The following is a 15,137-nucleotide window of genomic DNA, read 5'->3' as shown; positions in this document are numbered from 1 at the left end:
CTGTAGCCTTCTTACACATCCATCACCACCCTTTTAAAGATAATAAATAAGCTTTTTGTCTTCCTACTTCCTTCCATTAGCTTTGCCTTAAGCTATCAACCAGTTGAAAAGACTTTTCCAGAATCAGGAAAGGGAATACTTCAACTCAATTACTCCCGTTCACCACAGCAAGCACGGATGGTCCATCCTCATTAAAGCACCAATTCACCTCCACTGCAGCAGCAGCAGACAGAAACACATGCTTCTAATAAGTGCTAATTAAAAGCCGAGCCTGCTTGTATAGAGGTGCACTCTCCCTCCACAGACTCACAACAAAGCAAGCCAGCTGGCAACAAGATCAAAATAAATACTGTAACAGAAGAGCCGAGCTCGCTCCAGCGCAGCAATTATTGTGTACGAACTGCCACGAAAAGTCTTCGCGCGCTGAGAGCTCTTCACGTCGTGCCTGTCACGGACACAGCAGGTAAAGTAAACAAGAGCTGGGGATCTTACAACAGCCACGTCTTGGAGTCAGTGGCAGCATCAATCTCCAACGTGCATAATGTTTTTATGCTTTTATTTGCTAGTTTGTTCACGCTCATTTGGGAGAAATGACAAATGTTATTAGCTGAATCACTTTTTTAATTAAAAATACTGTGGTGTAGGATAAAAATAACCTGATGCTATTTAATTTTGGTTCATCTACATACATGTCATCATGCCCATCTGCTGCTCTTCCTCAGAAAACAGCTGAGTAATAATCACACTGATTTCAGAGAACCTTTCTCCAAGAGGAAGGCAATAATCGGGAGTATCATATTGGTTATAAAGGGGACCCCACGGATCATGAACTTGCTGAAAGGCACGCAGAGATTCCGGGAACACACACGATGAACCCACACCTCACAAATCAGAGGGCAAACCCCTAAGCAGAGCCCATCCGTCCTGGGTGCCTTTGAAAGGCTTCCAGCCCGTGTCTCCCCTCCACAATGAGCACCCCAGGGTGTGGGCTGGACACAGGAATTAATCGCTGCCATGCCAAGCTATACCTGATAACAGTGGTCCACATCTTTGGTCAAATCCATGTGCAAATCTGCAACTAACCACATCTCCACAGTACTATCATTAACGGGGAGTGAGGGCAGAGAGAAAATTAGCTACCACAAGAATAAAGTAAATTTTCCTGAAAGCAAATGGTGGAGAGGAGCTAGACTAGTTCAAGGACTCGTAGCTTCAAAGACAAAGTTTATTAAACATGCTGCCTTCCTCCCCCACCAAGAAAGGCAGGTATTGCTTTTCCAGAGGAGAAAACCCTTCTCCATCAGAGGTGACAGGATAAGGGAATGACTGAGACAAAGAGGCTCCAGCAAAGGCTTGTAGAACATCTCTTATCACACAGACAAAAGGACAAACTGATTCCTACTGCATTAGTGTCTAGAAGGGTAGTCAAACATTTAACTGGGGCTAATGACATTGAGCAAATTTTTACCAAAAAGGAAGAAATAAACTAGTCAGAAAGAAATAAACTAGTCAGATAATCCCTTTAGGTGTAGCGTAAAGAGAAGTAAACAGAGGCAGGACATCCGGGAAGAATTTTAGGCAGCTCGGACAGACTGTGAACCCTGGAGTACCCAACCAATGGGAAACAGTGGAGGGAAAAATTCAGCCGGGATTAGGAAATAAAAAGGTGTGTTTCAAGAACTGAAAGCGCGCCTACTTGCTAGGTCACCCGCTCTTGCAAGGACGTGAATAAAAATGTGCTTCACAGAGGATTCTGCCTGAGCCTATTCCATTCAGACCGGAACTTATTTCTTACACCCCCCAAAATGGACTCTTTCACATCATCTCCTGTAGCAGCACCTCTGTCAAAGCAGTATTCCGAGTTTGCGGTAAATGTACAGTAAGAACTGAATCCCCATCAGTTTTAAATTCACCTGTACTCATCTAGTCAAGCTCAAAAACGTGTAGGAAATACACAATAACTTATTTACAAAGTTGTACCATGGAACAGCACTAAAGCACAATCAGGTATTAAATGACCAACTCCAGAGAAGTCTGGAGCTACTGAAAGCTAAATGGAGCTTTAGATGTCACAAACTGAAAAAAATAAAGGTTTTGATCTTTGACTCAGGTAAAATTCCACCAAGTATATTTAATGCCTGAGGCACATAGAAAAATCCAGACTCTTCCTTCCTCATCCTAGAAGGAAACAACCGATTCTTATGATTGCCCTAAAGAAAAGAGAAAATTGCCTTCACCATTAATCTTTTGTCAGTCTACTCCCATAAACCCACAAACTGAGCCTAACCAAGCAGGCAAGTGCTCCTTGGTAGAACAGTACTGTGTAAAGAGTAAAGAGTACTTCACTTAAAAAATAATTCTCACAGGTCCTTCAACTCCAAGCCAGCAAGGGCCAACCTATGTCACTAGGGTGAGGCACTATTTTTTTCTTTTTCTTTTTTTTTTTTTTTTCTTCCTCTAAAGGGCAGGGCACCACAGATTAAGTCAATGCTTTTTCGAGCTGCCGCATAGATAGAATACTCATGTCAGCTGTATATCTTTCTCTGGCCAGCTGGAGAGCACAGCGTCCACAGCGGCTGAGGAATATAAGACAAACTTAGGAAGAGTCACTTTACATGGCAGCCTCTATTACCATTCTGAGAAGGAAAAAGGGAGAGCAAAGCAAGCCAGAAAGCAGAGTACACTTTTGCCTAAGCGTTTCAAAGTGCTCTGAAATCTTCAATTCTGTCCCAAAGCAAGCAGACAGACAAGTGACCCTTTAGCAGCCTGGGAGGCCAAGATAGCAAGACGATGTGACATGCCAAAGGCTAGTATTACAGAACTGGAATGCCAGGTTCTCAGACTTCACTTTGTGAGCCATGCTATTTTTGTTCCAAATTAAAACCCAAACATTTACAAAACGTAACAATCTTGTTCTCTAAAAACTTACAGACCAGGAATATTCCTTTTGGTGTGAGGTTTGTATATTTCTTTTCCAAACCAAAAAAAAAAAAGTATTAATGTAGTTCCTTCCACATCTTGCAGAAAAATCATACCTGTTTCTTAGTCATGACTCGAAGTAGAATAATATACAGAGATCTACACAAAAATTACACTGCATCTTACAAAATGAAAAATAGATGTTTGAAATCATATATTAAAGGAGCAGGAAACTAATTTAGATACCTATAAGAATATATCAAAATACGTAGTCTATCTTATCTGCTTACTATTACCTTTTAAAATACAAGGAAAAAAACAACCTCCTTGTAACTCAGCTGCTGCCAGGAAAGTAATTGAAGTTACAAACAGAAACACCCATCGTATAAGTAGACTGGACTGGATTAAGCCTAAAGCCTCTCATAGCAAAAGTATGTCCAGAAGTCATATAAATCAAGTCTTTCATTTATGTTTCTGCAGCATGCTGTTTTGAACACAAAAATATCTTTTGGTTTTAATAGAGGAAAGAAAAGTTTACTTTTATAAGTCAGTCCAAAACAAAAACCCAGTTTGATTAATCCCAGATCTTTTTAAAATCAAAGTTTTATCTAAAAGGTCTGTTAGCACAAAGGGAAAACTTGCAGAACTTCCTTTTTTCACTGCCAATGAGGCAGCTCTGCTAGGAAGTGAGACAAATCTCAGCAAGGATACAGAAACCATTCAGGCTGAGCTGGGATGGAAAATGTTGTCACCAAAACTCACGGCAACCCAGTCCTACAGCCACAAGAGGGCATCTTCACAGCAGTCTAAAGATGAATGCAATGTCCCGTTCATACAACCCAGGAATGATTAAATTTAGACAGTTCAGTCTGAGAGACGGGGACAAAACTGAAGGTAGCTGCGATCGGAAGAGTTACACAAATAGCAGTTGAGACTTTAAAACTTTCACTGCTCCTTTAGGAGTACTTTTTTTAGTAGCTTCTTTTACATACTATTTCAGCCAAACCTGTTGAAAGAATGGCACTCTCAACACTATGTAGAAAAGGAAAGCACAGGCAAGAGAACATTATTTCAACAGCAAATTCAACAAATAATTGCATTTAAAATGAATGGTGAATTAAAAGCTGCTCATAAGGCAGTCTTCACCTTGACTGCTCATCTCTGCTTGTATGATAGCAAAATCACAGGTGAGAGAGAAAATAAGGTGTCTATCTAGGGCTATGCCAGAGCACACTGCATGAGAAAAGCCTGCGAGAACTGGTATGCAAAAACAGGGTAAAGAGCTAAAATGGCATGCAGAAAGCTACTCACAATTTCTGGCCTTCCAATTAAGACTACGGTGGAATTTCAAGCTTCAAAAGACAATCCTAGACAGCATTCGCTTAGCTGAAGCCAAAGTGTAAAACAGAAGAACGCACTGACCAAACCTGGATAAAGCTCTACCTTTAGGAGCAAAATTTTATTATTGCTTTTCTACAATGGCAAAGAAGAGCGAACTAAAGAGGCACACACAGGGACCTCCAGTCTGCCAAAGGCTGGGGGGGGGGGGGGGGGGGGGAGTCCCAGGCTTTCATTTGAGCTACACAGATCCATGCATGCCTTCACGTGATCCGTCTAACACAGATCTGCAAAGTAAAGTATGTACTCCGTTACGTATATTTTTTGTCTTGAGGGTGAAGAAAATTATACAAACTAGAGCAAGACTTCCCTAGGACAAGACTAGAAACCCAAATGCGCTTCAAGTTTGTCTGGTTTTATATAGATAAAATAAGAAAGTGATTATCAATAAAAGCTGGAAAATGCTGTATAACTTCAGTGTAACTTAGTAGCCTGTGCAATTCAATGTGATTGATCTTCATGGTGGGACCCACAAAGGAGCAGGAACAGAGAACTACGAGCAGACACTGTGTAGCAACTGTGCCCATTCGATTTGGTAACTTTTTTTTTTTAATAGTTAAATGCACGTAAAAAACCTAAACACTTAAACAGGAATCTACTTCGATAATTTGAGGTCAGCCATACCCTCTTTAGGGTTTCATGGCATGCATGTTCAGAGAGCTTCCCAAAACAATTCTGGCATGCAATAAGTTGCTGCGGAAAACAGCTTCCGTATCACTGTCAGAGCCAACACTTGTAGCAGCAATACATTGAGCATTCACTGCCCTGGGACACAGTTCCTTTTAGGGATCAGCAGGAAATTCACCTTCTTATGAAAAGTCAAACCTGTATGGTGGAGGCCACTCCACCTAAGATATGGGGGTGAGTCTATGATATTTCTACATAAAACACAGGGGAAAGATACTTCCATGTTGCCACCTGAATGAGTGGTTTAACTAACCGGTTCTTGGTACAGGTTTCATCATTCATTAATTTAAGAAAAAACACGATACACCAAACAGCTACAATACTGTGAGGTAATTGCTTACTCCATAACCCTTTTGACAGCTGCAGATCTTGGCTGGGTATTAATTCCCAAGAAAAGGGGAGGAGGAGGGGAAAAAGTCCATAGAAGATTTACTAGATTTAAACCTGAACTAATTTACCAACAAGAGAGATCTCATGTAATTTAAAAAACAATCAAGACCCCCTTCTGCCACCACATGTTATGAGTCAACTTGATCAGGCTGGGGGACAGCTGGGGATATGAACTTAAATAGAAACTTAAGAAAACTACAATGAGTTTAAGTTACACTTAGAGTCAACCTACAAAGCTCGGTGATTAATCACACCATTTGTCTACTTGTTTCTACATTCTGTTCTTGTTTCAAGTTATCTTATGGTAGTAAGGTATTCAGAGCTCTGACCGTAGCTTCTCTGTACTTCCCCTACTTTGTATACCATCTTTGAAAGTCATACACACGGCCAGATTTTACTACAAAATTGAGTTTCCAAAGATTAAAACTGTTCATTCTGTTTTTCCACAATGGTTTAACACAGGGGAACTAAACACACATCATCTTGTACACTTATAGCCTTGTGCTTATCATCCCAGAAAACAGGTTTAAGTTAATGTATTTAGATAGATGGCATAGCTGAAGTGTAACCTTTCTGCTAGCATGTATCTGGCTGTTATCATCATCATTAACGTCAGCTCATGCCGGTGGAAATATCACGTAGTTCCTCCTTCAGTTTTCCTCATCTGCATACACAGAGCAGGTTCTCAGCATTCTTTCCCCAAGACACGCACAGGTAAGCATGCACACAGGAGTCTACAACGCCTTCCCAAGTGCCACATAGAGCGGCTGTCTCCACACAGAGACAGTAACTAATATGTGATGCAATGACACACACGGGCTCTTCAAAACACACAAGCAAGTAACACGATGGCTTGTTGCCCCTGAGCGTCTGCTCTACAGTATCCAACAATTTGCACACACGGAGCCTTGCTTTATGCAAGGGGATTCAAGTAATTTGCATTACCTCACACCTGTTTTAGGGACAGCCATAAAAAATGGACAGTTACCATGAAACTCTGGGTGCCAGGAAACTTATTCAAGTGATTACACTGTAAGGAAACAAAATGCTCTTCTGATCAGAACAGGTAGCAAGTCCCAAGGGGAACAATTCTGAGACTGCACAGGATTCCTAAGTATTTATTACAAGGCAAACTGGTATAAAGAAAGATGTTTTTCATTGCCCAGAAAAGGTTAGCACAAGTAGCTATGCTTAAAATGCAGAATACTCTGCTACAGTTTAAAATATTTCATTAGAAGACTTAAAACTTGTATACGGTACAAGTACCATACAGATACTTTACAGAGACAGTATGAAGCCTAAATATTTCTGACTTCTTATGGGGCTATAAATAAATTAAACATTACTTAAATGCAACTACTGTTGGAAGAAGCAGTGGTAATAAAAAGCGCATACCACAAATGCTTATTTTAGGGCAGAAAGACACTGTAGAAAATCAGAACAGTAAAGGGAATGTCAACAGAATTCATCTGGCCAGAAGGACTTCTATTGCACCAGTATCCTTTCTGCTGTCCAAATATCTGGCCAACACAATACTTTTCCACAGTGTTTTATTCCTGCTATTTCTAAAACCTCCACTGTCCTCCTTACAACGAGCGCTAGACTTGAGGACTGGATGAGATGACATCAACATATTTTACAGTGTTGTAAGAGGAAGACAAACTTTTTTTTTTAAAAAAAAAAAACCACCTATGTTCTAAATTTTAGGGGTTTTAATCAGATAATCTTCCCACTTTAAAGATAGTAAATTCACAACTCTAGGTTTCTCTCCACAGTGCAGAGTGTCGAGAGACTCTTGCTCTCCTGCTAAAAATTACTGTCTGATTATTATCCAGTCTGGGATCTATATGGGATTTCTATCAAGAATAACAACAGAGTTTGGACTTAGCAAAAAGAATCACTGTGCTAGATCTTGGTAGGGTTGACTGGACTACTGGTAACCAGTATATGTCAACGCTGACAGTTATTACGCTGCTTGCAGAGGCTCCAACGCAGCAGTGCTGTGCCAACCAGGGTAGCAATCTGGGAGCCAGCCAAGAGGTCGAGCAGGCCTCAACAGCATGAATGCGAACGGCTTTAGTCGTGGTAGGTCTTTTGTGAGCAGCGTAAGGGGCATGCTGGCCTCAGAAAGAAGTTAAATCCTGTTTCCAAACTGTGAGCGTCTGTGCACCATCTGGGTCCTACAGAGCGAAGCAGCTGCGTTCCTTTTTCCAGGAGGTTTGTCATACCTCCTTAGAAGGGGATATGAAGAGCCTACAGAGGCTGCTTGCGCAGGCAAACACCAGAACACTGTCACGTTGTAAACCTGTTTTTCTCCGCGATTTGAAGATGTCAAAGCCCTCTTTTAAGCTTTCAAACCTGTTAACTTTTGAAACGAAGAATTGTTAAAAGCTAGGTGTTCTCATTTCTTGGACCTGAAACTCTCCAGTAATCCTCTTCATCCACATAACGGGAAAGAATGCAATAGGGGCCTAACAGACGCATCATTCCTTGAATTCCCATCTGCACGCAAAACCTAGCCAAATCCTTTTGTTCAACTTGCTGAGAGGAATCGGATCAAAAGTCATCGAGCTATTTAGACAAACAACAAACTTGCAATCATAGGAATTAAAAGATTCATCAAAATTAAGCATATGCTTTTTGTAATGAGGAACACGTGCCCTTCTGCAGAAAAGGGGAAAAGAGGGATGTGTTGTTCAGTGGATGAACATCTCTGTTTGCTGGTCATCTATTAACTCCAAAGGATTTATTCAAACTCTCGAGTCGGTTTCACTAATCATAAAATAAGCATCTATCTTGCCTAAAATATGACACGTAATAAAGACTTGTGAGATAGAAAAATGTCCATAAAATTAAAATTTTATTTTTAGCCACCTGTGAATCCTTCCTTGATATAAAGCTATCTTTTATAAAGTTAGTTATCACTGCAGAATTCTTAATACTGGACAAATCCATGTGAAACAGATATCACTGCCTTTGAAATGAGACACAGTTATGCCATGCAATTATCAAGACGACCACGGTCCCAGGAACAGACTGTCCCCATGACACACTGCCAGCTGATCTAGGAACACTGACAACACTACCACGTAACTGTCAAGCTTGCCAAGAAGGAATTAAGTCACAGGACAGTTTTCACAGGTAAAACTACGATACCACATTTCCATAAAAATCAAACCTATACTGGCTATATCTGGATAGAGAGTTCTCTACCGGGACAAAAGGAGAGAAGTAAGAAACGAAATGCAGATTTTAATTCTGCAATGAAATTTAAGGAAAAAAAAACATGACCAGAAACCACTAACGCTCATGGGCAAGAGGTATCCAAAGATTGAATTATGAAGTACTTTCCAAAAGCCATTCATAACAAGTTTGTAGGTACTGTAATATGCCTTTTTGTCCTCTGAATGGTGCTCCTCAAAGATAGTTTCCCATTACTAATACTCTTGCAAAGGCAAGCTATAGATAAAACAGACTTGACTTTCATCCCTTTGTTCATTGTATGCTAAGTCTTGAAAGAAAACAGATTCACCACAAAAGGAAGACCCAAGTAATTCGTATGCTATGCAGCAAAACTTACTTTTACCACCACCTAGTCAAAAATTACAGTCCTATTATTTCAGTAAGAGACAAATGTGCTCTCCATCTTGGAGACACATACTGCTTTGTATGTCTTCATTTGCAAGAGAAATGAAGTACCATCCTTTTAAGACTGACATTTAAAGTCCTGCATGTTGTTGGGCAAGTCCTTCACTCACCAATGACACCTTCCACAGCTTTATTTGAAAAATGAAATCTATATTGTATTAAAAATACTGTAAGAAGGCCCAGACTTTCAGAACGTCTTGTAATCCAGGCACATGAGTAAATCCCTCTAAACGATATATTTTGGCAAACAGAGTATAATTCAGTTCTGGTGGCCAGAACTGAGTTCACAGCGGTGTCTCGCTTTGCGAACATGAGCGTGACTTACCAAGCGCCCTAGCAACTGCCAGGAACGGAATCTGGTCGATGACGGTGCTGCGGCGCACAGGGCCATTGTGAGTCAGGCGGGGTCTCTTCCAAACGACACGATTCACTCCTGACTTGTTGATCACACTAAAACCATCAGAAAGAGGCAGGGGTTAAAAAGGAATAGAAATGAAAACATGAAAATTAGCTTCAGTGACACAAAACCAGTTAAATACGCAAACATGGAGTCAATAATGAGAGCACCCTCAGGAAAGTCCACAGCACAATTAAGTATTTCAAAACACACGGTATCACTTAGATTAGTTTCATTCCATATTAAGCCAAAGCAAAAAGTGAGAGATGAAGGGCAGAAGAAAAGAAAAAGCAGGAGAATGACGACTGGAAGAAATTCTGTCTGGCCGCAATAACCAGATGTAAGACTGTCTTTTAATGTATTGGAGAAAAAGCAAAACTGAATTTGCTTTCCTCAGATGAGGACCATCAACATCAACTCACTCGGGGGGAAATATCATGTAGTTCCTCCTCCATCTGCCAAAGTTTGGCAGTGAAGAGCAGCACAGTACAGTTAAAAAAAAAAGACCAACCAAAAAACAAAAGGAAACAGAACAGCTTTCTGTAGGGATTTCCTTAATGGTGCACCAACACCAGGCAGAAATAAAAGAGGAATTGTTCATAGTTGCTATCTGCTGAAAGCAGAAGATAGGAAGAAACAGCTCTCCATTTGAATGCTGACACCTGCTCTAAGGCACTGAGCACTGGTTTTAGTTCTCACAGATGGCACTAGAAGGGTCAAAGGAGAAGCTACAGAGCAAGTAAATGGGCCAGCTGTTACTGGGCAGGGGAGGCACAGAAGAAAGAACAGCGAGAGCATCGGCCATCAAGCAAGAAAAGGCAATGGAACAAGGAACTAGCAAAACTTGGTCCCAACCAAGTTAAGAACTAGATACTTAAAAGCTAGCTTTTATCCAAGAACAGCCATTGGTAATTAGAAACTGAGCAGCTCTGGAACAGCCTCAAGATTCCTCATACTGAAGCTATTCAAGATTCACTTCCTGAGACTTCAAAGGCCTTAACAACAAGGGCATGTTTAGCTCCATCCTTTCGCATGCACAGTGCGGCAAAGTCACAAACACCACATCCTAAAATCTATCTCATCCGCTTGTAGAACTAATGACCACACAAAGCTAACTTCAGGCATTATCTGAAAGAAGACCTCATCCCACACTCAGAGACTGTTACTAGAAAAATACCATTTTTAATGAAAGATTCAATTATGCTCTCCTATTAACTTTTCCTAATTTGCTCTCATGAAAGAGAAGACATTAATAAGCAGAGTCGCACGGTTCCACCTCACTCCTACCATTTGCCTCACAATAGCCTGCAACAGCCAGCCTGGGAAAAACAGAAGGAGCACCGGTAAAAATAAAAATTAAAAAAAAATACATAGATTTTTAACCATTCCTTTTGATACAAAGATCCAGGGAACGCTTCTTTGACGCTTCAGAGACTTTCAAACTCTGAGATAAAAAACTTGGAAACCTACACGTTTACAAGTACCAACCTAGCAAAACTGCAAGTTACCCTTTCTGAAAAGCTACCATCCCCAATACAGCTAACTGATCAACTTCCACCTGCTAGAGATACAAATATCTGAAGGTTAATGAGCTGACAGGGTTCTCGTATGAATGATGTCAACAGGAAAACCTTCAGTGATCTCTGCCTCTGAACTGCTAAGAGAAGGAAACTGTGCCCATCCATCTGGTGCGGTACTGTAGAACGAAAGAACAGAGAGCTCCTGTGAAGCCGCGCCAAATGCGAGCCCTGAGGTTTGTCTCAAAACATTAGTGCCATCTGACAAACCTGCCTGCTTTCCTCCTCAGTCACAGGGAACACGCATCAACTACAACTCGGAGATGTTCTAACATCTGCCAGCTCCTGACAGCGAAGAAATTCCTAATGTTGATACGCATTAAAATGAGGTATTCTAACATTTAAAGTGTATATTTAATAACAGCAAATACAGTATCTTGTTTCAAATCTAGGGGGGTTTTTTTATGTTTCTTAAACAGAAGCTTTGAAGGGCCTACTCAACAGCTGCCAGTGTCACCTCAGGAACAATGCAGAATGCATGAGAAATTATAGAGTATTTTGTGTCAAAACTGCTGTGTTTCCACCATTTGACAAAACAGATCTTCCAGACCCCATACCATTACCTATATGGAAAGGCAATTTTTTTCCCCTCAGATTTTAATGAAGAATAGGTCAAAAAGCAGCATCCCCACTTTCAAAGTTTTCAGTGAACATTTAGAATTGTAACCGTGCTTTAGCTGCATGGGAATCCACCCGGAAATTTAAATTTTGTTCATACCATAACCACTAGCAAAAAGCACAACAGCGTAACAATGGATCACTATAACTTAGTCCCCAACAAGCTAGGAAAAAAAACAGAGCATAGATAGGGAAAGAATGTAAATAAGACTATGAGATTCACCAGCTTGCTTGCCCCGCCTAAAACAAGCAAGCTTAAGGTAGTTCAGTCAGAAAAACACAAACAGCACCCAGAGATCAAACCTGAAGTAAAAAACACAGAGACAGTTACCTGCCCCCAAGGCCTTCAATTCTCTCCCTTTCTTTGGGAAGTTCTGGCTTGTGGTCCTGCGTCACCTCCACAGCTCTCACAAAGTCGTCTTTGGGGTCATCCTGGACTCCGAGCACCACTCCTGAATCGCCAACGTGAGCAACGTACATCTTTGACCCGCGGATAATTACCACGCTGGCAGTAGTTCCCGACGTGCTTGGGAGACCTGTCATGGTCTTCGGCCACTCTGCTGCAATGAGGAAAAAAGCAAATAAAAATACCTTTGTTTTTAATTCTGTGGACCTGGTAATGTTTTGAAGATCAAAATGAAAAGTGTGGCACAGAGGCTCGCATAACGTCACAACTCAGTGTGTGCTTAACTACAGCGTGGCCAGGCAAAGCAGAGCCCTCGGGTCCCCCCTACTTTCATAACATCACTCCCCTAGCTACAACGTAAATTGGCACATATATGTAAAGCCACTATCAAAGCACCGAGATAGGATTCAAGAAACCATCTCCTCTGGTTTAATAGTCCAAGCATCACTAGAAGAACATGGGGGAAGATGTACTCCTTGAGCATCTATCAAGCGTTTTCTTAAGATCTACTGTTCACTTCCCTGTCTGAAGAGGTAGAAACGTTACAAATTAGGTTATTTTGTCTGGGCATTTGACTGTGAATCAGGTGTCTCAACATTTGTGATCCCCTCAGAAGGAAAGAAAATGCTTTTTTACTTTTATATGCTGAACAACATTTTAAGGTAAATAACAGTGCAACTGTTTTATTCACATTTCCTTTTGGAGGACTGAATAATGCAGACTATTTAAGTATGCTATCCCATGACCCAACGTCAAGTCTTCTGCAAAAGATACCCCTTGAATTCAGAACAATAAAATACCTATAACGAGCATGAACTGCGTATGGTTGGGGAAATCTTCTTTCCCAACTGCTTTTCCCTCAAAACACTTGTGTTAATTTCCTATTACAGTACTCTCCCCATTTATGTCCAATCCAAATTTCTCTCATGCCTTTTATTTTCTTATCTACTTTTATGTCTACACACCCAAGTCCATCTTCTTCCAAAACACCACAAAATGATTGAGACAACATCCCAATTAAGAAAGATCAGCCATAACAGTCCTCCTCCCTACTTCAGCGCCCTCAGAAGACAGAGCTGGAGTTCCCAGTTATCGCTTGATTTTAACTGTCAACAGCAACCTCATGTTTCTTCTTCACCGCACCCACTCATGTCTTCAGACAAACTCAGAAGGGAGACTCATCTCCTTGTCACATTCTATCTTCTGCACTTCACAAGTCACGCTCACGCAGTACAACATAAAAATTCCACTGTGTTACCCATTGTGTTTGCAGGAAATACCCAAGCCAGACTGCCAAAGTACTATATTATTTATTTTCCTATGGCACAACAAACACACAAGAGAAAACCAAAACACAATTAGGCCTTCCCCTCAGTGAAAACAGGTATTTTAAACTTCAAAAGTTTTAAGCACAAGCAAAAGATTAGGTACTTAAGTTCTAGTGGCACTGAAAAATGTTCAGATGCCCAAGGCAAGAAAGAGAATACATGGAAGACCGTGCTGAACGGGAAACAGAATTATACAGACAGTTTGAGAATAAAAGCTGCAATTCCTCATTGTTAGCTACCGAGATGTCCAGTATAATTTAAACATTTAAGTTCTAACACAGAGTTCTAGCTTTGTGTTCTAAATACCCAAATACACTTTCTCCCTAGGAGTAGCTTTATTTCAAGAACACAAACATTCAACGAGCTTATTGGAAGTACTTTGTCCGGCAATTTTAACTGTGGATATTAAACCTAACACATTCCAAATGGAAAGCAAATGAGGGAGGAAGCCGAGTGGTAATGAGGACTTCAACCATGCACTTAACAGAAAACAAGCTGCAACTAACGAGTTTGTGTCAGTGTAACAACCCTTCAATAGCCATAAAATACATTAGAGAGTCAAATCAGTCTTTATGGGAAACAAAGAGCACAGAGAGTGAAATCACCCACTTACAAGTAAAAGAATGATATGGCAGCCTCAGATTTTAGGCTCCAATAGAACCAGAAATTAGATCTGCCTATCAGCAAGGCATTTCACTTTATGCCTTGCTCCTCTTTAGAGATAAGTATTATACAAAAGATAGCGTATTCCTTTCTTTACAGATTGTGTCTCATCAGAAATTAACAAAAGTGTCAGAACTCCTGACTTTTCTTCTGAGCTCAAGTATTAAAATTGAAGTCAATTACACAACTCCTCCACATATCAGGAGCATGTTTTTAATCAGTCCTGTAACTTAAGCAATAGGACATCTTTCTAAAAGAATTTTTCCCTCTACTTGAAAAGCACTACCTTCACTCAGTTTGTAACTGAGTTTGTAAACTCAACCCATTTTGCAGCTGGCATATCAGCCAGCAAATTGAAGTTGTCACCTGCTGCCTAGGACAGGAAGTATGAAGTGTTTTGCATCATGAAATCTGACTTGGTTGCATCTTTTCTTTCCCTTTCCTTTCATTTGGAAAAATAAACATTTGAGTGCAAACTATATGGAACCCCTAAAAACATATACATACGCAGAGGACACTATGATCAAGAAAGTTTTTTTTTACTTGCTGACTTTTCCTACATGCCACCATGACCCAGCAAAACTCACCAAATGCTATTTTTAAAGCCTATTCTTGTTACCTTGTTCTTTGTCCTGTATTTAGATGCAAGATACAAGACAAAATATTATTTCGACTTTAAAAAAGCACCTACGTTTCTTTTATAAGATACCACAATAGTCCAAATGATTAGGCATGATCAGAAGGCATTTTCTCCTCTAACAAATTAACTCAGAATATATACTAATTAAGAGTAGCAGCACATTAAACTCTTCCTTTGGTAGAAACATCGGCTGCAGTTGCCGTTCTTATTTAAACACACACATAACACTCCCTACCTGCCCACACCAGCTCCAACAGAAACACAAGCTTTTTCTTAAGCATGCAACTGGCATTAGTAACGTCCCTTCAAAGTAACAATATTAAATGCCATCCACTTTTGAGTTTAGACCTTCAGTACATCCAGAGCAAATTATTGCCCATTTTTCACACCGCCAATTGACAAATTAAAAGAAATCCTAAAATTACAACAAAGCTCTCGAAACAAAATTCACACTTCAAAGACATAC

At 40.4% G+C, this 15,137-nt stretch overlaps 1 protein-coding gene across 1 annotated transcript in view; it reads right to left on the bottom strand.

The window, feature by feature from the left end:
- PPM1D (protein phosphatase, Mg2+/Mn2+ dependent 1D) overlaps positions 1-15,137 on the bottom strand; it is a 28,123-nt gene that overhangs the window by 9,032 nt on the left and 3,954 nt on the right. Inside the window, exons 2-3 of the mRNA XM_063340271.1 lie at positions 11,966-12,194; positions 9,368-9,492 (exon numbers count right to left, since the gene is read on the bottom strand). Coding sequence (XP_063196341.1) covers positions 9,368-9,492; positions 11,966-12,194 — 354 coding nt within the window. The remainder of the gene's footprint in view (positions 1-9,367; positions 9,493-11,965; positions 12,195-15,137) is intronic.

This window comes from Chroicocephalus ridibundus, chromosome 7 (assembly GCF_963924245.1).
Source record: "Chroicocephalus ridibundus chromosome 7, bChrRid1.1, whole genome shotgun sequence".
Lineage (NCBI taxonomy): Eukaryota > Metazoa > Chordata > Aves > Charadriiformes > Laridae > Chroicocephalus > Chroicocephalus ridibundus.
Note: the sequence above shows the minus strand (reverse complement) of the source record. Positions and strands in the feature narration are given on the sequence as shown.